The 23,891-nt window shown below is 41.1% G+C and overlaps 1 protein-coding gene across 1 annotated transcript in view; it reads right to left on the reverse strand.

Moving 5' to 3' along the window:
* The window catches only part of ptprdb (protein tyrosine phosphatase receptor type Db), a 125,187-nt gene that overhangs the window by 51,919 nt on the left and 49,377 nt on the right, over positions 1-23,891 (reverse strand). The window contains exon 6 of the mRNA XM_063883861.1: positions 5,743-5,892. Within this exon, the coding sequence (XP_063739931.1) occupies positions 5,743-5,827 (85 nt within the window). The 5' untranslated portion in view covers positions 5,828-5,892. The remainder of the gene's footprint in view (positions 1-5,742; positions 5,893-23,891) is intronic.

Raw genomic sequence — 23,891 nt, forward strand, 5'->3', positions numbered from 1 at the left:
TATCAACTGCTAGCTTTTGTCCTGTAATTGCAATTGGATTTCTATAGGGCCAATAAACACAGAGAGACAGTTATCATCCTTCTGCTCTTAAAAGTGGTAATGGTAAAACATTTGGAAAAAGGGGCCATTTTAACATTGGAAATTTGATTATACACAATTCAGTAGCTTACTTTTTTAACTCTTGATAATACTTTACATTAGAGAGAAGGTGAGTCATCAAGTTTAATGAATGTCCATCGGTACCAGTGTCACTATAATCTGAATTTATTATTTTGCTGTCAAAAACTGTTTTCTTGTGCAAGCTCATTGATTGTTCCTTGTCACTTCTCTGTATGCATATAGATCTGCAGTTGTACGGACAACTTTTACAATGATGCAATAGCAAACAAATAAAATTCACTTTACTGCTGATAGTGATGCATTTCCAATTAGCATGCCACTTACCCACCATAGCTGCCCCTGGGCCAGGCTAGTGCCGAGTTAATCAGGGTTAATTTGTTAGAAACACAAGGGGGAGGATTTAATCAAATGGGGTCTTCTTTTATACTGGTACACAGATCATTAGAAACACATGGCCTACCCACTGGGTGCACAACTTTACTGGGTCAGGGCTGGCTTCCCACAAAGATGAACAGAGGGTTTTTCCTCAGTGCTGGTCACAGTGTATTACTCACAGACCACTGCACTGCTAAGTTAGAGCTAAGCTGAAGCTATCCAGGCCTCTTCACAGACGGGTGCACCTGCTAAGCTAATGCTAAGCTAACGCTGGTCACATCCTTTTACTCGTGGATGGATGCACAGCTATGCTAGCTGCTAATAGCCTTACTGCTGTGGGGCGATGACCCAGAACACTGAGAAGCTTCAGCAGCTGAACGGCTCCATTCGCTTTCAAATCAACATGGACTCTTCTTCTCTCTACCATTTTCGCTCATGGATTGACATTTCAAGATAATATTGGAGAACTTTTTGGGAGTCCAAACGCTCACCGTGCTAATGAACTCAGTATGAGAATATTATTTTAAAGTATATTATGTGTCCTCTATCCAGGATATAAACAGTAGCTCTAAATCTTGCAGAAAGCAGTTGGCATTTTCTGTATATGACTTCAGATTTTTTTATGTGACCCATTTCTGTCACCTTCTATGGAGGGTTATTTGCAGTTGATGGAAAGAGGTCATTAAGCATTTAAATTAGCCTTTATTTTAAAAGTTTAATGCCATATACCAGATGAGCATAAGCTGGCACATTAATTTGAATACAAAGCAATATAGTATTCTAGAAAGACAGCATGAATTATTTAGATAATGAATCAAATTAATTTGACAATAAATGGGAAGTTAATTAAAAATAAAGGAAATTAAAGTCAATTGTGGGAGAAATGTTATGCTCATTTCTTCTATTACTTACTCAACATCACTGAAGTCTTTCTGCAAATATCTTAATCATCCCAATGTATTAAGGGTAGAACATGTCTTGTTTATTCTTTTAATAGCAGAGAAAACTAAATTTGTTTTATTTTTCAGTATAAATTTTGCCTGGCCTTGAAGTCAATCATCTGCCTGTTTCATATAAAAACTGTATACTATCAAGTTACAAATATTGTTTTTGGGTCTCCTCCTGCAACTATAAAACTCACATTTTCAACGTATATCTCATTGGTTTAATATTTACAGTCATTCTGTGTAAACAAACAAGAAGTAACATAGTAATGGATCAAATTGGACATAGACAGGCAAGCTGTTTCCCCCTGTATCTGTAGGTTTAAACTGCTGCGGTTCAAGCCTCATTTTGAAGGAACAGATATACACATGAAAATGATCTTAAGGAAGTCCCTACATTTAAGCGCAATAGCATATTATATATTAAATGTTGATGTAAGTCTCAAGATATCTCAAAATGATCTATGCTGCGGCACCATCACAAAGTGTCTGTAGTCATTGTCCATGCATTTAAAAACGTTTAGAAAATCCTCCCTAGGGACTTAAGTATGTTGACCAATGCAACACTTGGTACCTTTTGATCATTTCATCATCACTTCCCAGTCCACAGGAAAACCCCCCTAGTGCCTCCATCGTGATCTAAACTGTCAACTGATGTTGACATTTTGTCATTGTGTGCAATTATGTCAGATGGGATCTTGCCTTTTCTTCACACTTTCTGTGAGTCAGGCAATATCAATCAATCACAGAAAAGAAACACAATCCGTCTAAGAAAATAACTGCTTGACTGTGTTTCTCACCCTTAACTTATCCCCAGGGGCCAAAACCTTTTACCTCTGTGACCCTGCCGCTTTATCTCATGCCAGTGAATCCTGACAGTGCCTTATCCATCAGCAACAAGAAGCCATGAAGCACGCACAAAACTTGATACTTATGGCAATCTAATCTCTTTTTTACTCTAAGCACTACACATGCTTGTTGACAACATTTTTAAAATCATAACTACAAATAAAACGTGTATGTGGCACGACGCAAATCTATCTCTTAATGAAAAGCCAAAACTCACAAATCTTTGACATGCACAAAGTGTAAAACTGCTCGACTGCCTCATTAAGAGTCTATCAAAGGGGAAAAAGGAAATCTCGATCAAATTTAATTATGTATTACCCAAAAACAGCCATGATAAATTTGCCGAAAAGATTTGTATGGTATCTTTTTCGAGTATATCAAATATGAAAAAGAAGCCATTCTTTTTGTATGGCTTTGCCGCAAGTATAGGGAGTTGTTTTAAAAAACAAGCCTGCCACGTGTTGTGAAAGAACATGTTGCTTTTTAATAGCAACTTAGACCTTTGAACTTAGAACCTGAGGTAAAAGCTGAATGACATACTTAAAGGTAACCAAAGAAGGCTCCTGTCAAAGCTCTCACTGATCTGTGCCTCACTCAAGGGCTTCCAAAGTAAGCAAAAGTAGCGGTGCTGTCATTGTGGGCGATTGACCCAACTACCTCTCAGATTCCAGTCAACCTCAAGGCCATGTGAGTGCTGGCAATACGGTAGGATGCTGACAGGTCAATCAGTCAACACATGTGCAAGTTCTGTCTTTTCAGTGCTGCACTCGTGCCTTGTCATGTTTGAAAATGTCATTGACAGAATCTGGGAAAACAGTTTTTTAATGATGTGTCTGTTGTAGTTTTTTTTCCTTAGGCTCGGTGGAAAAAGAAATTGGAATTGCACCACACATAAATGACGTGATGCAAACAGAGGCTAAAGAGTTTCACTTTACCAAGAGCCTCCTTAGGCAGAATCCTAAACCACTCTCACTTTCAAAACGTACAGTCGCTTACTAAAGCACTGGGTTGCAACTCAGCATTGCTTCCCTTACAGTAGCCTCTGAAAAAGGATATTTTTTTCGTTCTGTTCTGTTACACACAGGCGCACACACACAAACACACAAGTTGTACATCAGCTGGAATTTGTATTGCCACATCCAAGCTGCAAGGGGAAGGATGACAGCTTGTTGGTTTTGGGGCAAACAAGGGTCAGTCAAAAGAACCCTTTTGTTGCATTGTTTCTAATGGCCCTGGATGACGGGTGGGGATATGCAGTTTCTCTCACAGGGAATCTCACTGCGTAGAATGGAGCGATGGCCCAGTTTGCGACGGGATCAGGGCATTACTCTTAATCCACCAGATAGATGTCATATGCATGCACGCGCACACAAACACGCTGAGAGACAAACATGGTGGTGAGAGAGAGAGCCTGAGACACAGGGGGGAATAAAAGAGGAATTTGAAAAAAACGTGCATTTAAACACGCAAAGCTCAGTGGGCCTGTATTGTTACACCAGCATTTGTGTGCAGATGGCACATATGATGCAGTGTCATGCAAGCTTTCCAACTATGCACATGGGATACTGTTCCATCTGATTGCATCCTAATACCCTCAGTCTACTTATGTGTATGTGTGTAACTTGTGTACACAAGCATGTGTGTTAATGCTTGAAATTATTTTAATTTCTTTGGCACTGAGTTTTAGGACAGATAAGCACAAATAAAAGCAATTTTGCATGTACATTTAACATTTCAAAACATGTCAGCAAGCCACTAAGATGTCAGGGTCCTGGAGCCTCTGTTAGATTTCTCAACATTCAAACATCTTAGTCCAAATGTTGATATTAAAAGGGGCATTGTATGTCATACACAATGAGATGAAAAGAGAAAGGAACAGGCTTTCGTCTCTTTACCCCCCTAAAGCCCTCTGTTCCTCCTTTCTCACCAGATTATATGGATGTGCAGAGAAGAAGTAGAGAGCGAGCAAGAAAAGAGCAATGGAGAAAAGTCACAGCGAATGAGACGAGGGCACGGGAAAAAGAAAAATATAGACAGAGGAAACAAAGTAGGAATCATTTCCACCTTCTGTGAGTCTACGCTGCTCTCCTAACTGCTATTGTGAAAGTCTAGGGGCATCATCGTTTTGATGGATGACTGGGCCTTTACTGGCCGACCCTGGAACTCACACAGGGGACAAGAGGGCAGGAGGCTGAAAGGAAAACAAGAGTGGTTTGTGGATGTGTGTGCTATAACTTGGGTTTGTGTGACAGCGAAGTTTTAAAACTTTGCAGGGCGGAATGGCTGCCTCAAGCTTATACTAGTGTGCATGTGTGTGTGTGTGTTTGTGTGTGTGTAACAGCGTGGTGATGATATATGTCCAGCATCATACAACCACACGCTCAGAGCTATGCTGAATTTTCCTTCCAACAAACAGAATGCACCAAACATGCTGCAAATGTATCTGGTTGACATACATTATTCTTACAATACTTGCCAAAACATATTGACACTTATGGAGCACACACTTTAAAAACAAATATGCAAATCACAATTCTCCTAGACACCACTGTTACCGAGGCCTCAAACAGGATTGCTCCCAGATGTTAACTGTCTGCATGGTGAGCTTGAATGACCTCCTCTTTCTATTTCAATATTCTTTTTCAATCTGTCTGATCTTTTAGTTCCAAATTCCCCATCTGTCTTTGTTTCTTTTATCCTTTGTCTTACCCGAAATTAGGCAGTTTCATCACCACTGCTGGGAGATTCAAAGCTGCATTTGTCAACTGACAAATTGTCAGAGACGCAATGCCTGGCCTAGACACAGGTAGACACCCAGTTTAAACACACACATACACACAAACACACTAGTATCCAAGAAATGATCACGTTTTTGGAATATCTCTTTCATCAAATGCTAGCTTCACGCAGATAAGGTCTTTCCTATAGTTTTTATGGGGAAGCTGAACGAGATGGCTGGTCTTCATGCTGGAAACATCTGGCACTGATTTAATGGGGGATAAACTAATTATCGCTTGTCGGGATTGTCTATCATTTATCAGTAAATATTAATGCCGCAAATAAAACCAGCATACAACTCACAACCAGAATACTAATGCTCATGTTCCAGAGAAATGCAAGACACAGAACACACACACAAAAAATTATCTGATTTGCCATATGCGGACTGTCTATCCGCCAAGCCATCCAAGTAATACTGGATGGACAAAAACAGCTGGCCTCATATCAAAGCTGCAAACATACACACACTCACTCACATACAATAGCAATATGATCAGGAGTGGAGTGGTTTGTAAGGGAAAATCCGGTCATTGCACGCCTAAGTGTGCCTGGGTACATTCAAAAGGTATTGAATGCATACTGTATGTAAATGTTTTTCTTTTTGTGTGTCTATATCTGTGAGTAGGCATGTGAGGGAAAATAAGTGTTTGGAACTGAGTGCGAAAGGACTCACAGTCTGCATCAGCGAGGAAGAGGAAGCTGAGGAGGAGCAGGCCTGGACTGGCAGAGTGCATCATGGGATATGTCGTCACATGCATGCTGTTTCCACCGTGAGCTCACTGCCTCACTGTACAACAAGACGATAGAAACAGGCCCTCACAACCTGGCGAGAGAAAGAAACAAGGGTTAAAAGAAATGCAGTCATTAAACACGTTCCAAAGTCCAAATTAGTGAGTTTCAGACTATAATATAGTCTGTTTGCGCACACACGCACGCACGCACGCACGCACGCACGCACGCACACGCACACACACACACACACACACACACACACACACACACACACACACACACACACACACACACACACACACACACACACACACACACACACACACTCACTTGAAGTGTGTGATTCCCTCTAGGCTTTATACTCCAGTTATGCAGCTGCCTCTCCTCTTCTCGCTTCATTAGGACCATACACTCATTGCCGGAGGTGTATTTTGGTGTGTGCGTGTCTCGGTGTGTGTGTAAAAAAGAGTTCAGAAAGTAGCTGATGAACTTCAACTTATGGCAAACATTTTGCTTTAAAACATCAGTCTGCTTCTAAAGTTCACTTTTGATCTCCGAGTAAGCAACTGATTCTTTTTTCTCTGCTTTAGCTTTTGCCCTACAAATCTACAAAGCAGACGTCAATACAAGATTTATAACCCAATGTACGTCAAAGCGGCATGATTTCATATTGATGAAAAGGAAAGAATGGCTTAAAGATGGACGGGTGTAGAAGATTGAGCGAGGGATTGATGGTTGATGGAGAGATTAAGGTGGGAGGAGACTGATCTGCTGGCTACGTTGCAAACAGTGTTGGGTCAACATACAGCTCAATGTCTCTATCTGTTCATCTTTACCTCCCTTCTCTTTTGGGCTCTCTCTATCGCTAGTTATTTTGTCCCCTGTCTGTCTTGTTTTGCAGTTGTACCTTTCGCTTCTTTGCTGTTTGTTGTTTCCTAAATATTCACAATATTTCTTCATTACATCTCTCTTTCTAGCACTGATTTTTTTCATTTCACTTTCTCTCTCAGTAACTCTTTCTGCCCAGCTGTCTCTCTGCCATCTGCAGTGCCTGGTATGAGTGTCTGGCATTAGAAGAGACAGGCGTCACTCTGTGCCGGAAATCTCACAGCTCAAATCACACGGCACAATGGGACATGGCAGAACACTGCTGCTGTCCAAAGACTGACAAGGTTGAGTGAGAGACGGTGAAAATGAGCAAGGGGCAAAAGAAAGAGACGATGCTCACATGTGTAACATGCATATTTGCATGAATGAATGTGGGGACTGACACTGTTTGTGCATGCATATGGGTTAGCTCATGCATATGGTTATGCCTCCGTATGTGCATGTATGTGAATATTCCCGCAGACTGCCTGTGCTGCTACAGTTTATAAGCGCGAGTATTCATGTTGCAGCTGTGTGGTCCTGTGCTATGCATTCGTGCATGTGTTTGTGGGCTTTCCAAAACTGGACAGAGTCATCAGCAGCAGCAGTCTTAATCCTCTCCACTCCTGAACAAGCCATCTGATTAAAACAGGCAAGGGGGGGTAGGGGTAGAAGAACGCTAACATCCCTGCAGCCAAGGCAGCAAACAACTAAACCCACACTGGATTTTCCACTTGGTTTGGTCTGAAACAATTGCTTTGGGATAACCTAGATCTCTCCCTGCACAAATTAAGTCCTGTGCACTGTGATTTACACCGCTGCAGTAAAAATGGGAAGCCAACCATGCAGTTTACCTTGTGCATCCACCCAAAACACAGGGAAATTACAGTCTTATGTATACATAATTTACAGCTTTCATGGGGGGCAATTACCAACTTGAACTTACCCGTTTGACTGTAGTAGTATTTAACAAGTTAACTGGAGTTTTTATTTCTAAATGTTTAACTTATTTACTCAACCCTTTTACTGTAAATTGTACTGCAAATGGTACTCTTAGCTAATAGCGATGCCATTTTGGTGGCATACAGGTACAATCAGTTGTCTAAGGGTCCAATATTATTATTAAAAAAACACTTTTGTGCTGCAAAATATATATCAATATACAAGGTAGATTTCTGTTTGAAAAAGGCATCTATCCTGGTTTGTTGGTGAGTGAGTTTGTGTGTGGGGATGTGTGTGTGGCCACTAATCACTCTGCCTGATTCAATGTCACTGGAAAAGCCTGCATTATTTAGTATCTCACTTCACAGCATGTCACATTAATTAAAGGCTAAGATAACGGCAAGAGAAAGGGAGGATCAAAAGGTGTGTGTAGTGAGGAGAAAATGTAGTAGAGTGGCAAACAGAGCAATTAAGCAGAAAAGAAAAAGAGACACGGGATGGAAGAAGAAGCTCACCCTAAAAAAACACACATAGGTAGATACCAGATAGCAATCTGGGTGGCTGTTGTTGCTGGTATTACGGAGGGCCTAGCAGAAAGCCTTCCTCGGAGCCTGAGTTTCTGTCACTGCTGTGGATCACAGTCGCTCTAAGCTATTCACTTACATTAGTCCCTATCACTCAATTATACACCGTCTGTCTGACTGGGCCTGCAGCAATCCGTCACACTTATCTCTGAGATAGATTCTGACAGAACAAAGACGGACTCAAACAGTGACACACTGGCTTATGTTTTTTCACATGACAGACAGAAGGACGCATGTGTAGGGGATGAAGATGAGGAAGGAGGAAGGTGATAGAACAGAGGAAGAGGAGGAAATGAGGAAGGCAGAAAAGTTGGTAAGTAGGACTTCAAGACATTTTTGGAAATTCTTATTTAATAGTTATCTCTTAATTTAAATACACTGCCTGGCCAAAAAAAAGGTCACACACTCTAATATTCGTTGGACCGCCTTTAGCTTTGATTACGGCACGCATTCGCTGTGGCATCGTTTCCACAAGCTTCTGCAATGTCACAACATTTATTTCTGTCATTCCTTTTTCGCCAATATCTTGTATTGATAACGGGAGATTTGGACCACTGCGCAAAGTCTTCTCCAGCACATCCCAAACATTCTCTCTTGGGTTCAGGTCTGGACTCTGTGGGGGCCAATCCATGTGTGAAAATGATGTCTCATGCTCCCTGAACCATCCTTTCACAATTTGAGCCCGATGGATCCTGGCATTGTCGTCTTGGAACATGCCCGTGCCATCAGGGAAGAAAAAATCCATTGATGGAATAACCTGGTCATTCAGTATATTCAGGTAGTCAGCTGACCTCATTCTTTGGGCACATAACGTTGCTGAACCTAGACCAGACCAACTGCAGCAACCCCAGATCATAGCACTGCCCCCACAGGCTTGTGACCTTTTTTTGGGCAGTGCAGTGTATATTCATAATGCTTGAAACCGGAGATTACATCATAAAGAGGCAACATTAATCAATATTTATCATATATTGTGAGTGCTTTAATGGGAGGTTTATTAGATGAACAGCTAATTTATTTTCCAACAATCAAGAGGGTAATTTTATTTAAAAAACAACAAGATGTTGATACATTTGCTACTAGTTATCACTACACACAAAGCACAAGAGACAAACTATTTAACAGGACATGGAACTGAAGTTCCGAGTCGGGGAAAACTTACATTTATTAAAGAATAAAAGAATAAGATCCATAATGCAAAGAAATTAAAAAGGAAGTGTGGGTCTGGGATGAGAGAGGGTTCAGGGTAGACTTTAAAGTGAAGGCGCAGTACAGCTTGAAGGGACATTAAGAAGGATAGAGATAAAGACAAAAGACAGATCCTAAAAAGCATCGCTTAAGGCAAACCGTGTGCCATGAAAAAAGAACACTGACTATCCTAATTTCATTTGATATTCCCAAAGCTGAGCCACCAAATGTAATTAGACATACTAATTAACTTATTCCATTTGGCCTGTTGAAACAGTGGCAGACTGACAGAAATGTCAATGGAGAGACAATTTGTAATTGTTGCATCATAGCACTGCACGGAAAAAACAAGATAAGCTGAATGGAAAAAGCACATTTTGCATCCTGCTTCTTTTCCACAGAGGATGGGGGTAAGCTTAAGCTGTAAAAGTTTCCCAAAATGTTGGTGCGTTTGGGCCGCCTTACATTGCCATGGAAATAGATGTGTGTTGTGTAATACAAGTCTATAAGATGTCTTTTTATTGTCTTGTTGGAGCAGTTCAGTCTTCACTATTCATTTTCATGATTAGGTATTTCTTTGTGAGCACATAAGGTCACGTAATGTTCCTCCGAGAGACATTTTAAGAAGTCCATATTTTAACATTTTTCTTTTTGACCGGTTCCAAGTGTTTGGTATCACAGCATTTTCTCAATCTTGACCAGGGGCTAAAGCTTTTTCTTATTTATTTTGAAAGCTGTTGCACTTATGTATGGCCATCATGTCCCATTTCTCAGAGTGCTGTCTTTTGTAACCATCTTGTAAGGGAGCACTAGAACGCTTTAGCTTTTCAGAAATAAGGCAAGTGTGTACTGTAAATTCTTCTAAACTCACTCTCTCCTCTTTCTTCATTTTCAACTACACACTTTGATTATCTATTTAAGAAACCAAAGAAGTTGAAGATGCCGCAAACTCGCCAAAGATAGAAAACAAGCAATATGAAAATTAGATCTTGCCAGCAATAGAAAACATCCTATAGCAAAACAAACAAAACATAGCTAAAATTTGCTTGAAGGGAGAGGGTTTGATGTATATGACTATTGAAATCATGTCTACTGTACACACACACACACACACACACACACACACACACACACACACACACACACACACACACACACACACACACACACACACACACACACACACACACACACACACACACACACACACACACACACACACACAGGCATGAACACTTGGATTACCAGTGATTTGTCATCTCCCTCGGCTCAAACAAACACACTCCCTAAAGAACCCCTGTGCATGTTTTCAAGAAATTTGCCGATCTTTAAAGCCACACATCTCAGTGTCTGTGGGGACAGCTGAGAACATCATGCTGTGATAAGAGATTTTTGCCTGTATAAGATGACTCGTCTACTTGAAGCACCCAAGAACAACCACTGTGTATACTGTTTTCTCAATATTTGTGTGTTGACATGAAATATTGCTTTGTTAAACCACTACTTTAATGTTCATGAAAGTGAGTCAAATGCTGGCTTTGTTTGTTGAAAAACAGATACATTAATCAGCAGTATTTTCTACAAATACATATGCATATATGCAACAATTTCCATTCACAAAAAAATGAGCCTGTCAATGAACTGTTTGCCTCCCCCACCCTCTGGAATTCCTTCCCCAGTCACATCCACAAGGCCAACTCTTGCATCCTTCGAAAAAGCCCTGAAAACTCACATACTCACTCTGGCTTTCAATCTCTAACCATCAGCTTTATAGTTCACTGTATCATTCGAATTACCAAAATTGTACCCTCACATTGGCAGCCCTGGAAGATCACAGTTTGACATGGAGGTCAAGTCTGTGAGTGTGTAGGTGTGTTTGTGTTATTGCCAATTGTGAAAAAGGGGGCATGGCAATGAGAGTGCCTTATAACTAAAGATGCATAACTTCGAAACAGATTCACGTTCCAGGGTTTGTGAGTTTCGACCAAAGTCAAACTTATGAACTGATGACAGAAAGAAAGGACTGACATGGCTTCTATGTTGAAGAAGGGCATACTATGTGGCAGCTAGTGCTGTTAGCAAGGACTTTCTCCACCTCAACTTGCTCGTCCTTTCTTTAAACTGTACTATATCCATATTAGAGATGTGCACCTATAGTTGACACTTTAACTCCAGCTAGTCTTAAGTTATTAAACAATTTCATGAATGGGTGGCTAGTGTAATTTGGCCAGCACTAGTTTCTCCCTTAAAACACAGCCAATAAAAGTAGTTTATACGTAAGGGCAATGTAGGAGAAAGGGCTGCTACATCGTTTGCTGAAGACTCCAGTGATCAATTTACTTCCTTTAGCAGTGAGAATAAATGACCAAAGAGTAGTTTTCAGAGTTAGATGGAGTCCCAAAAACTCAGAGTAGTCATTTGAGTCGGGCTTTTAGGACACTAGCTGAAACAAGAAATCAATAAGACAAACTGAGAGGAGAGGAAGGGGAAATGTGATTGATTGAGATGAGGATTAAGGCCGTATGTCTGTGCTCAACTTATCACTTCCTCTGGTTCTCCATCCCTCTCTCCCATTCACTCTCATTTCATCCTCCCATCAGCCTGACTCACCCTTTTTTCTTCCTCTGTTTTCCCACCAATCCGTTCCTCTGAATGTTTATTTCACAGTCTTCCTTCCTATCTCCAAACTGTTGTTTGTTTTTATACTTTTGGTCATACCTATATTTTGTTTCTCTCTTGAATATGAGGGACTGGAATGTCTATCAAATATCCTATTTTGGCGTGTTATTACATTCGTTGAATTCATATATATTCAATACTAATTTCACAAATTCTTTATACCATACCAAGGTCTAGTCATATTAGATAGTAAGTCTAGCTTCCATTACCATCCAGAATACATCTTTCATTTTTATTTCAAAGTTCACTTTGCAGGCATTACTCTCTTTCTCTCTGTTCTTTTTCCTTGATGTTTCAATAAAACCTTTTCAGTCCTCACAAGAAGAAGCCTTTTCTTTTTCAGCAGCAAGTCACATGAAAGCGGCCTGGTCCCAACACATAAAAGATGAAAATCCACATTGTTAAGACATTGCTGAATAATGGACAGACCTTGACAATGGCAGAATGTGTGAGCCTGCCTGAATAGATGATGTTGAATAGACATTTATCTATCATGGTAAACGTTGTTATTGTTGATTTAACCAATGAGGACAACCCAAAGACAACGCGCTTGCATCAATTCATTTCAGCAGCGGGATATATATTTTTCTTTTTTCTTGGCCTCAGCAGACAATGGCACAATAAAACCTTCCATCCACTCACAGACTGCCTGTAGACTGTTGCCTTCAGGCATGCAATTGATCGCTTCAATAGCTGATCTCTGATTGTGTCAGTTACTCAAAAAGTACAAATCCCTCCCACTACTTCTTTCCACCTGTCACCATTCATTGCCCCTTCTTGTCTGACGTTATCTGAAACCGCCAAAGTGTTCAAAACAACTGGACCTGTTTAACATCTCTTTAAACAGCCATAATTTCATCAGCACTTAGCCAGTGGGTGGTTCCAGTTTTCCCATTCTGATGACAGTGTCCCGGATAACATAACTAAAGTGCAGGCTGAAAAAAAACTGTGGACTAAGTGCTGAATGTTGCCAATCGAAGGGTTAAGCCAGCTGTGACTAACAGGCGCACGCTGGGCCTCTATTGGACCATTTCTGGCAGCCATCCATGATATTGAGAGAGCAAGAAGTAGAGGGAGAGAAAGAGCAGGAGGGAGGTACACTGAGAGGAGTGGAGTTGAGTGGATTAGCAAGAGGTGGGGGGATGACAACATGTAATTACCTATTTACCCAGCCCTTAGTGGAAAACCTCATCGAAGGCTAATTGAGCGGTGCATTAGTGAGAGGGTCGTAAAGATAGCAGCAGGACTGCAGAGGGAGGGATGGAGGGGAGAAGTGAGAGGAAGATGAGATATGAGCACCAGCTGAGGGGCAAAAAGGTTAAAAAGAGGGATACGGAGGCTGAATGGTAGAGTAAGAAAGGATGGGTGGGAGGAAGGAGTGAGAGAATGTGAAGTTATGTGGTCAAATGTGGTGACTTATTTGTCACTGTAACTGGGGCTCTAATGCAAGTTATTTCAAGTTGCCAATAGAAAAACCAAGATAAGATCTGCAGTCAAAGAATCATCAGGGAGTTTGATAATGTGAGCTTCTTAAAAGGTGAGAATTTGGACAAAGACAAAACAATCAACTTAAAGATGACCCCTGTGGCACAAGTTGTTGTTGTGTTAATGTTAAAGATATATTTTAATGTTTTGAGTCAACAATATAAATATACAAAAGTATAAATGTAACGGGATACACACTACAATATTCACTGTGTACTGTAGTGTAGTAAAATACTTCATTAAATTGACTGAAATAAAAGGCTTTGGAGTAAAATACCAATAAATAAAAACTGCACTTATACTCTGCTATTGTTGTGCACGTGCGCTTGCATGTGTATTTGTGTTTGTGATTGTGCCCATGATACACCCTGCCTCCAGCGGCATACAGTAGAAAGCCTTTAGTGCTGGGGGAAAGTGGCACATCGGAGGCAGTCAACTCTGTAATGTGTTTTAGTACATGGGTGGATGAAGGGAAGGATAGATCTATGGATGGATGAGCCTGCAGTATGGTTACGGTGTGACATGCTGCACATACTACTGTGTGCTGCAAGGCTGGACACACATCAGGACGAACATGTGTGCTGACACAGGCATGCGCACACACAAAAACACACACACACACGCACACACCTACCGATCCAGCTGGCTGGGTGACCTCCACAGGCAGGTGGAATACAGCAGTAATAATTTACAGGCCTTGAGCGGCTCTCACATCAAATAAAATATGGATTTCCTCTAGACCAGAAGCAGGCTAAACCTTCAATAACTGGACCTTTTATCCACACAGTGCTCCAGTTAAAACCCATCTCCCACATCATTTTCTAACTAAGACCTTCTTGACTCAGGCTTCAATAGGTGGTGGCTCTTCAGTTGGAATAGGCAGTGAACCTTTTTCCCTTCCTCATTTTGCCCTGACAGGAGTGTATTTAGCGGAGCTCTTAAGCAAGAAGTAAGCATGCACCTGTTCACGTAAACAGCCACACACACATACTGCGCCCTGCGGTGACTGAGTGGACCTCCTGTTCTCTTTATCAGAGGAGGAGGAGAGGAATGAGGAGGAACCACGCAGCAGTTCATAAACCCTGCTTCATGCATTCATTGAATTCCAAAGTGCACCACAAGTCAAATGATGGCCTTCCAATTGTGAAAGAAAAACACTTTCCTCTCCAATGAGCACTAAAAGGTCTGCTGACTTATGCCAGATAAAGAAGATCTCTGTGGGAATGTAAGAAGCCACACTTCTTTCACACCTCCTTCAAGGTGATTTCACATGGGCAAATTAAAGCAAAGCCTCATCACTCCTTTTCATCTATTCAAGTGCAAATATCCTTACACCAATCTATTGAAAATTGCAAAAGTAAGAAGCATTTGTAGCAACACAGGAATGGAGCCAAAATGAATTTGACAAGGCAACTAAAGCATAAAGAAAAAACCACAAGAGCTCTTGAAGGTCAAAGGGGAGGCGGTGGACAATCGAGCCAAAAATACATTCCTTGATCAATCTTCTCCAATGTCATGTTAACAACGGCTGAGAGAAAAAGGATGGGGTTACACAACCCTTCTCCTCAAATTGATTTTGGCCAGCAGAGGAATGGGGGTACATGAGAATGACTCAAAATAACATGCAGGGAAATGCAAAGACGCAAACACTAGACATGGATTTTTGTATGACTGCAATGTTTCCTGCAGTGCATGGCAACATACAACAGAATCCTTGCCAACTCTATAATCAACCATAACTTTCAAAATTAGGAAGGCAACATGTGCCTGAAACTAGATGATATCTTACGGTGCTGCAAATTTAAAGAAGGGGTTTTTACTAAGAAGAACTGATAAATGATTCACTAGATCCTACATTTCCTATATACTGTATATTATCATGCATTGTTCGAGGAACCTGGAACTTAAGTTTTTCATTACCATATCTACACTGTAGCTACTGTGCATATGAGAATAACACCTTTGGTCTTGAATCTTGAATGAGCAAACAAAATATATGCTAATAACAAAACTAAAAAGATCACCAAAACAAGCCTTCTTGGGCTGTGATTCAGACATTTAGACACATACAGTAGATATATTTTCACATATATCATGATTTTCTGCCACACATACTGTACACACAACCTCATATTATCCATTGGTGGTTACTTTATATGAATTCTGTTGCTTGTCATAAAAGGACAGAGTACTGAATGCTGGGGTGAAGAAGGAGAGAAAAGAGACAGAAGAAAAGAGAAGGTCTCACCCCTCCGAGTTAAAAAGAGACACAGGACAGTGAGGAGGAGGAGGAGAGAGAGAGAGAGAGAGAGAGAGAGAGAGAGAGAGAGAGAGAGAGAGAGAGAGAGAGAGAGAGAGGGAGAAAGAGCTATACCCACTTCCCCTCTGGCTCCATAATTAAGACTGGGGACAATAAATATGTAATGGGGGCTTTTTCCACCAAGTGCGGCTGCCTCTCCTTCTTGGAGATGGGACCACAGGGAGACAGGCCCAGGAAGAACGACTAAGTACATTGGTCATTAAAAATGGATGCAAGGAACACCGGCCCTGACTGGCCCCGTCAACCAACCACCCAGAATGTTGTGATGGGAGTTGCCGTGGTTACAGGGCTCCCAAATGGTCCTTGGTTGTCAGGGTGAATCAAATCAGACGTCCGAGCACTAGAGCCAGCGCCTCCACACTTCCTAGGCTTGCTGCCGCTGGGGGCACCACAAACTCAATGATGTCATTGAGGAAGGAAGTTTGAATTTGCAGTGTATGTTTGAATTTTGAAGATGTGTGTGTTTGATTTTTGAGAAGAAGAAAAAAAAAAGGGAAAGGGAGACAGGAGGAGCAAGACAGGACAGGAAAAAGAGATGGAGAGACTGACATGATTTCCCAAAACAGTCAGCTAAAAAAGTTCTGGTAGCGCCTGTCAGAGCTCCATCATGCTGCAGCATGTTATATAACAGCAGGTGGCTTTTTTGGGGTCCATCAAAGAGACTACTGTAGCAGATTTTAATCTCAATGTTGATCTACTTCAAACTAATATGTCCTATATTAATCTATTAGTGATGCATATTAGTGCAAATGTGTTTAGAGACTTTACATAGAAAGTGAATTAGAAAGTAAAGGAGGATATAGTCCAGAGAGAGCAGTTGTGGAGGAAGTTCTCTGGCTTTTATTTAAAGCAATAGGAAATGTTTTTGTTCTCTGGTGTAGGTAGATGAGAGGATTGATAACACTCGCATTCAATCTAGTGTGTTTAATCAGTAAAGAAAGAAAAATGCTTGAAGGAATTGCCTGGTAAGTGCTGTCAAGATGTTGTTACCAGTGAAATAAGCCAGTCTGCTTCATTATGCCAATAATGTATATGCTCTGTAAATCACATGACCTCTCGCAAAAATCCAATCTTGGATCCAAACAAAAATATAAAAATGTAGAGTAGCATGAAGTAGAACTCCTCAAGTTAATAACAAGGACCTCAACACTGTGCTTAAATAAAGTACTCAAATTATTGGGGCAGATTGAACTTGAGAAAGCACTAGAGATACAGAACATTGTGGGATGTGTGATGCTGTGCATGCATTCTGTATGGACCATACTGTAGGTGCATGTGTTTCTTCCTCTCTCTGTGTGTGTGTGTGTGTGTGTCAGCTCGATCTGAAGGCCTCAGATGAGAGAAGCCCTGTATGGGGATGTATATCTTATAATGGCTAGCGACAGCAATCCAGAGCCTGTCTTACAGTAGAGGGGACTGGGGCCATGGAGAGAATACCGACGAGGAGTAGCCCCCCCCCCCCCTCACACACAGATATGTGACATATATTGCAGTAGACCCATCTTCTTAGTTGGCCATAACAAGATACTTCTATGATAACAAAGGCTATAATGTTGCATGGTACCACAAACACATGCAAGAAAAACATTTATGTGGATAAGCCGCTGTCTATCAGAGGGTGTCCTCGTTTCTGTGTTTCAGTGATACTTAATGACGTGCTCTATAGCATGACACTGCACCATTGGAGGGGATTTAGGGGTCAGGGTTCAGGGAGAAAGCCTATAGGCTGAATAATACCAGCAGTGAAACACAGAACACATATACTGTAAATACTCTCCACTCGATAAATTATTACCACAGAAGGTCAAACGACAGCTTCATCACTTTGACTGGTTGAGCTGTGCATTGATTGTGGAATTAATTTCAGGTTTAGCTTAAGAAAATAGGGCTTATGTTTCATCCAATAAAGTGCTGAAACTGACGCTAAAGGCGTTACATTTGACGCATTTTCACTGCCATTGCTTGTTTTTTCCAGAGTTAACGATGAGGTATGACTTCGCAACATGCAGCAGCTGCATCCAGATATTTTAAAACACTGCACCTTGAGGCTAGAGAATCAGTTGTTTGATGTGCGGCTCATGGTCATTCTGTATAGGTTTGAAATACACATTTCTTCAGAGCGGTTTCTGAAGCCACAGAAAAACAGGTGACTCAAATCTACATCAATATAAACATTCAAAGCCTCTTACTGCATGCCATCATATCAATGAAATCTATACCACGCAAGAGATTATAATAATACATGGCAAAAATGAACGATTCAGCTTAAACAATGCAAGTCTTTTGCATCCATTACATCAGTTTCTCATCACAGGATTAGCAATGCTTGCCACTACGGTTCACCATGTGTTCATTAAGACAATATTGCTCTGTCCAAACTGGTTAATATAATGGCTTGTGTCATGGGGAGCCTGAAAAAAAATCACTTATAATCAATGAAGGACTGAAGTAAAACAAACATATTGTATTAAAGGAGGATTGGCTGTGTGGCCACACAGCCAATCATACAATGCAAATCAAAAGATGTTGGTTTTATCTTACCTTCACTAAAAATCAATTATGGCTATAAGAAAGTCCTACCAAATGAGCAAATGTCATCATCAAGCATTCAGCCGAAGAACAATCCTTTGCAATGTAGCTTAGGTTTTTGGAACCAAACTTGTACTTTGCAGTATTTTTGTTAACCTGAGTTGCAGAATGAAGAAGATGAGGCATCTAGTTGGAACATGCTGTTTGTATCTGCAACTGTGTAATAGATTTCAATCATATAATTATTGTATCCCTTCTTTAAATAAATGATTGAAATCAAATTTCAGTGTCTTCATGAATCAAAGAATTTCTGACCTTACTCACCATTTTGCACTAATGTATGACTTAGCTGGTGGAGAAACTCTAAGGTCATGCAAATGTGTTCACTTCAGATTTTTCTCCTTAAAGAAAGGTTACTTATGCACTGGACTTTTCCTTCGGAGATGCTCTTTATAAAGACCAGAGTAATCTCCTTTTCACTCTCATGGAAGTACACAATGAAATAGGCCTCGTAAATAACACAATACAAACTTGCCTCAGATAAACACTAATATATTTATATAAAAACAAGAGTCATAATCATAAAGAGACATAATGATCTAATCTGTCACTTCCTCAGAGTCTGATGGGACAATACATCAGCAGATGAAAAGTAATCTATCACAGAGCAGCAGCAGGCTATGGCAGTGTACTGATGGATAGGAGATGTGGATTGAGAGGATGACTGAGTTGCCCTTGTCGGAGTTACGAAAAGGTGAGGGGAAAGGAGAGAAATGGGTGGTGGTGGGGTGAGGGGGGGAGATGCAACGACACCAAAATGTGTTCTGAACAGACTCGTTTGTCACGCTTTGTCATCGAGGGACATCAAGGCAGTAAACAGCCTGTGTGTATTTACAGTAGAAAGTGTGTCAATAAGACTGTGCTTGTAAATGTGACAGGGCGTAATGAGTGTTAATCAACGCACTGACTGCTCACGAGGAAATAAAATTAGCTTACAGGAAAAAAAAACAATGTATAAAGTGATTCCCTATGTGTGCGATTGAGCTCCCATTCAGGCGTTGGTCCATATGTGTTGTGGAATCTCAAGCATTTGACCCCAATCTGTGTCTGCACTATTTATAGTCCGATACCAGCTTCCCTTTGTGTGGGTTTTTCAAAACTTGTCTGAGAAATCGAAGTGTGGGAAAAAAAATAATAAAAAAGGAGGAGAGATGACAGCACAAGTGGGAGGAGTATTCGACAAAATAGCACTCTCTTTCTTTCTTTTTCTCTCTCTCTCTCTATTGGCAATCTCAACAAATCACATCAAAAGCAGTACGGCTAATTGATTGCTTTGGACCTTTCTATAGTTTTCCCAAAAGAGTTTAAATGGTTTGGCTTATAGTTAAACTAGAGCAGAATTTTACTGAGAAAGCAGTTCTCACAAATTGCAGCACTGTACACACTATGCACTTCACAGTCCCCTCTCTCTTTATATCTGGCATACACACACACACACACACACACACACACACACACACACACACACACACACACACACACACACACACACACACACACACACACACACACACACACACACACACACACACACACACACACACACACACACACACACACACACACACACACATCAGTCCCCTTCCCCGGGCTTGGCTGGCAGGGCAACAGTGTGTATCCTCAGAGACCTGCTGGGACAAATCAATGCCAGCCAGCAGCCTTCCACAATGAGCGCCACCATTTTACTGGCTGCCACCCAGCGCAGCAGAGAACCAGCTAAATAGTCTATGAGGAAAGCAGAGCGGCATGGCTAGGCTGCTTACAATGAGCACACGCCACAACAAGGAGAAAATATCGCTGTGTTGCAGTGTAAGTGTGCGCTGGGCAGCCAATTTTTGGAGCAAGCTTGATGTATGCTGCTTGTGTGGTTGTGTGAAGTTGTGTGCATACATGAGTTGGGCAGTCCATTTAGGGTAAGCAAGCTTATCATACACAGCCTCTGTTTTGTGTGTGTGTGTGAGAGTGATAGAGTGTGTGTGAGAGTTGAAGCCAATATGGAGGGTTTGTAGAATTGTAATCAGAAAGATGTAGCTTTGCATTTCTCATTCGGATGATTGTTTTGTTTCATGTGGTATTGCGGATGGCATACGTTAAGCTTTCCTTCCAACACAAACACTTTATCTGTCATTATGTCTCTCTTTCTCTCTCTCTCTCTCTCTCACACTCACACACACACACACACACACACACACACACACACACACACACACACACACACACACACACACACACACACACACACACACACACACACACACACACACACACACACACACACACACACGCTGCTGGCATGGCTGAATGTTTTCTAATCGGTGAATCATCATATCAGCCAAGACAAGTCAGATTACGTTATAATCCTGCGTTTTAGTGCCTTTAACTCTGTACACATATATGTGTGGGTCATGGTTTTGACACTGGCCTATTTTGTCTGCCTTTATTTGAAAAGGGGAGACAGACACAAAAACATAGGAGCCTGCATAACCACACACAAAAAACCACCCTTGCACAAATGCACACGTTCACTAGGGAGCAACAGACAGTTTTCCGGTCAGGAGGTGATGGAGTGTTGTCGAGGGAAGGGGGTCAATCAGTGCTGTCACTGAATTCTGAAACTGACTTATGTATAAGGGACTCAAAAAAAAATAGGGCCAATTAAATGTATATAAGAAGCTGCTTATTAAGCTCTCATTGTGTCTCCTTTAATGTCTCACATAAAAGCAAAGACTTTGTGTTATACATAAATTCATTGTTCAGTTTTGGGGGTTTGAAAAGCAAAACAAAGCGCCGAAGCTGATGTAGAGATATTTGCTATAATTCAAAATTTGTATGAACCAAGTATTTTTTTATTTTTTTATCCTGGCTACACAATTGTTTTCCTTTTTTCTCTATTGGTTTTTGTTTACTTACTTTCTTACATAAAAAGCGGTAAATGATTTGCAGTAATGAATTACAAGGAAGACACAGAAACTCTTTGACACCGACCTCAGCGTCAAGATGTATTCTGCATACATGGGAAAGAAGTAAAAAAGAACACAGGTCTATTGAAAGACACTCTATAGTTTATTGATGTTCAAGCCGAGACAGGAGCAGAGCCCGTCTGTAACTCTAGAAGACAACCTTGTTATTTTCAATAAACCTATTACAGGAGCTTCTTATGAAAGGCACGGGGGAGGCCGGTAGTTGGTTAGGTGTCTCTTTGCTTTGGCCGGGAGATTCAGAGGATGCTCGGGGAAAATGATGCCAATCTCTACACCAGGGGATGTATTAAATGACAGGTCTAATTTAATATTGCAATATTGAGAGACATGCTAAGGCACTTCCTGTGTCTAAAGGCCATCCAGGAATGGAGTAGTTGGGGAATAGCAGAGTAAGGGGTTTGGGATACATTAGAGAGGAAAGGAAATTATTTCATAGTGCATGTTAACAAGGTAAAGGAAGGGCACATTATGCAAACACTGTCTGTTGGTATGTTCATATATAATGCATTGCCTTGTCTTAAGTCTTAATTGTTCTTTAGATTTGTATGCATTGATTATTGCATTACGACCAAGTTTCCACAAAGACAATCACAACGTTGCACATTTTCCAAGAGACATAAACATGTGCAGAGTATGTGTGCTTCACTTATACACGCTGTGCATTCTAAGACTCAAATGCATGAAACACGTACACTGAATCGACCAGGTACAGAAGGACATTTCAGGTCAGATTTGTAAATTTGCATTCAAGCCTGTGGCGTCCAGTCATCTAAGGATAGAGCATGTCTAGTAATTTCAAATGTTTGGTGCTTGTAAAGAGATTATTCATCATCATGCACACACATGTACGCGTGCACAGGGATGGTATTATGTAGACACACAAGCGCTCGCAAATGCCAGAACGACAAAGCTATACTCACATCCGGCAAACCTTTAAACCTTATTGGCGGTCTGTCTTCCCTGTGGTCGTTACGCAAGGCAAGCATTCTGACGATCAAGACTAACAGTAAAGGCTGGGAAAACTACACACACTCATATATGCACTCACGGCACACACACACACACACACACACACACACACACACACACACACACACACACACACACACACACACACACACACACACACACACACACACACACACACACACACACACACACACACACACACACACACACACACACACACACACACACACACACACACACACGTCACTTAATCCCAGGTGCCTTAGGGAGGCTGAGGGAAATAGGGATGCAGAACATAATTCCTGAACACGAACAACAAGAAATGGGATTTGTGTTGGGCTCTCAGCCCCCCAGAGAGAAGGACAGGGGAAACGAATAACATCAGGATGAAGGATGATGAAGGGACACAAGATAAAGCTCAGCTCAACAGTCTTATCCTGATTCAATAGGCAAAGACAAACAAAACAGACAATCAAAGTCATTAATTACAAATCTACAGACAAACAGTGGTGAGGACTAATCCTGGACAGGCAGAAAAATAAGAATCTGTGAGAGGCTAATAGAATTAATGTGTGGTTGGATTCATTTTAATGTGTCCAGTTCGCGCTTGGCCATGGTGTTGTATATGGAGAGGTTGTGAGACTCAGCCAAGGACCGAAGCTCTGCCACGGTAAAGACTCCCACAGAGAATAAAGAGCAAACACTCTTGACTCATACAATGGACTGGATCATTCCTTGCTTTAGCATGAAAAATGTAGCTGTTCATATAAATGTCTGTCTTGCTATTCCATTGTTGATTGATATAACACAGAGTGACTCATTCTGGGTTCACATAAAAGGCATTTACATTTATTGTTCTTAACACCTCGAGGAGTTTTGCTCTTTCCAAGGGAAAATAATGCCCTAAAAGATCCTTCTCCAGAGAGTAAAGATTAGCAGTGATAATTACCACACCTGAATAAAGTTGATGAGCTACAGAAGTATTTTCAAGAGAATTCGACAAAAAGAGCAGCCCATGACATTTGGCCGACACGTAATCTCTGGGAAAATTCCCCAGCAGTTACCGCTTGGCGCCATTGATTAAGCGAAAAACTAAAAACGAAGAACAAAAACAAAGTTTGGGATGACTGCCAATTCGAGTGAATAAAGTTACATATTCTGTCACTTTAGAAATTGGAGCAAACACTGTCTGAGAGCCCTATCTTTGGATCTGCACGCAGTAGGAAAAAAGCAACCCATGACAGCGATTTCACAGACATCAGCTCAGTTTTACTGCTGCGTCGATGGGACAGTGATTAAAGGAGTGAATAATCAGATGTAATGCAAACACGTGTCACAGAGGCAGCAGTGTGTGGAGAAGGAAGGAGATAAGAGAGGGCATAAGAGGAGAGGGTGAAGCCAAAACTAAAGGAAATTAAAATGAATATGTTATCAAAGACATAAATGGCTTTAGTAAACGGAGAAGACAGAGGACCTAGGACAGAGA

Source organism: Eleginops maclovinus, chromosome 5 (genome assembly GCF_036324505.1).
Source record: "Eleginops maclovinus isolate JMC-PN-2008 ecotype Puerto Natales chromosome 5, JC_Emac_rtc_rv5, whole genome shotgun sequence".
In the NCBI taxonomy this organism is placed as follows: domain Eukaryota; kingdom Metazoa; phylum Chordata; class Actinopteri; order Perciformes; family Eleginopidae; genus Eleginops; species Eleginops maclovinus.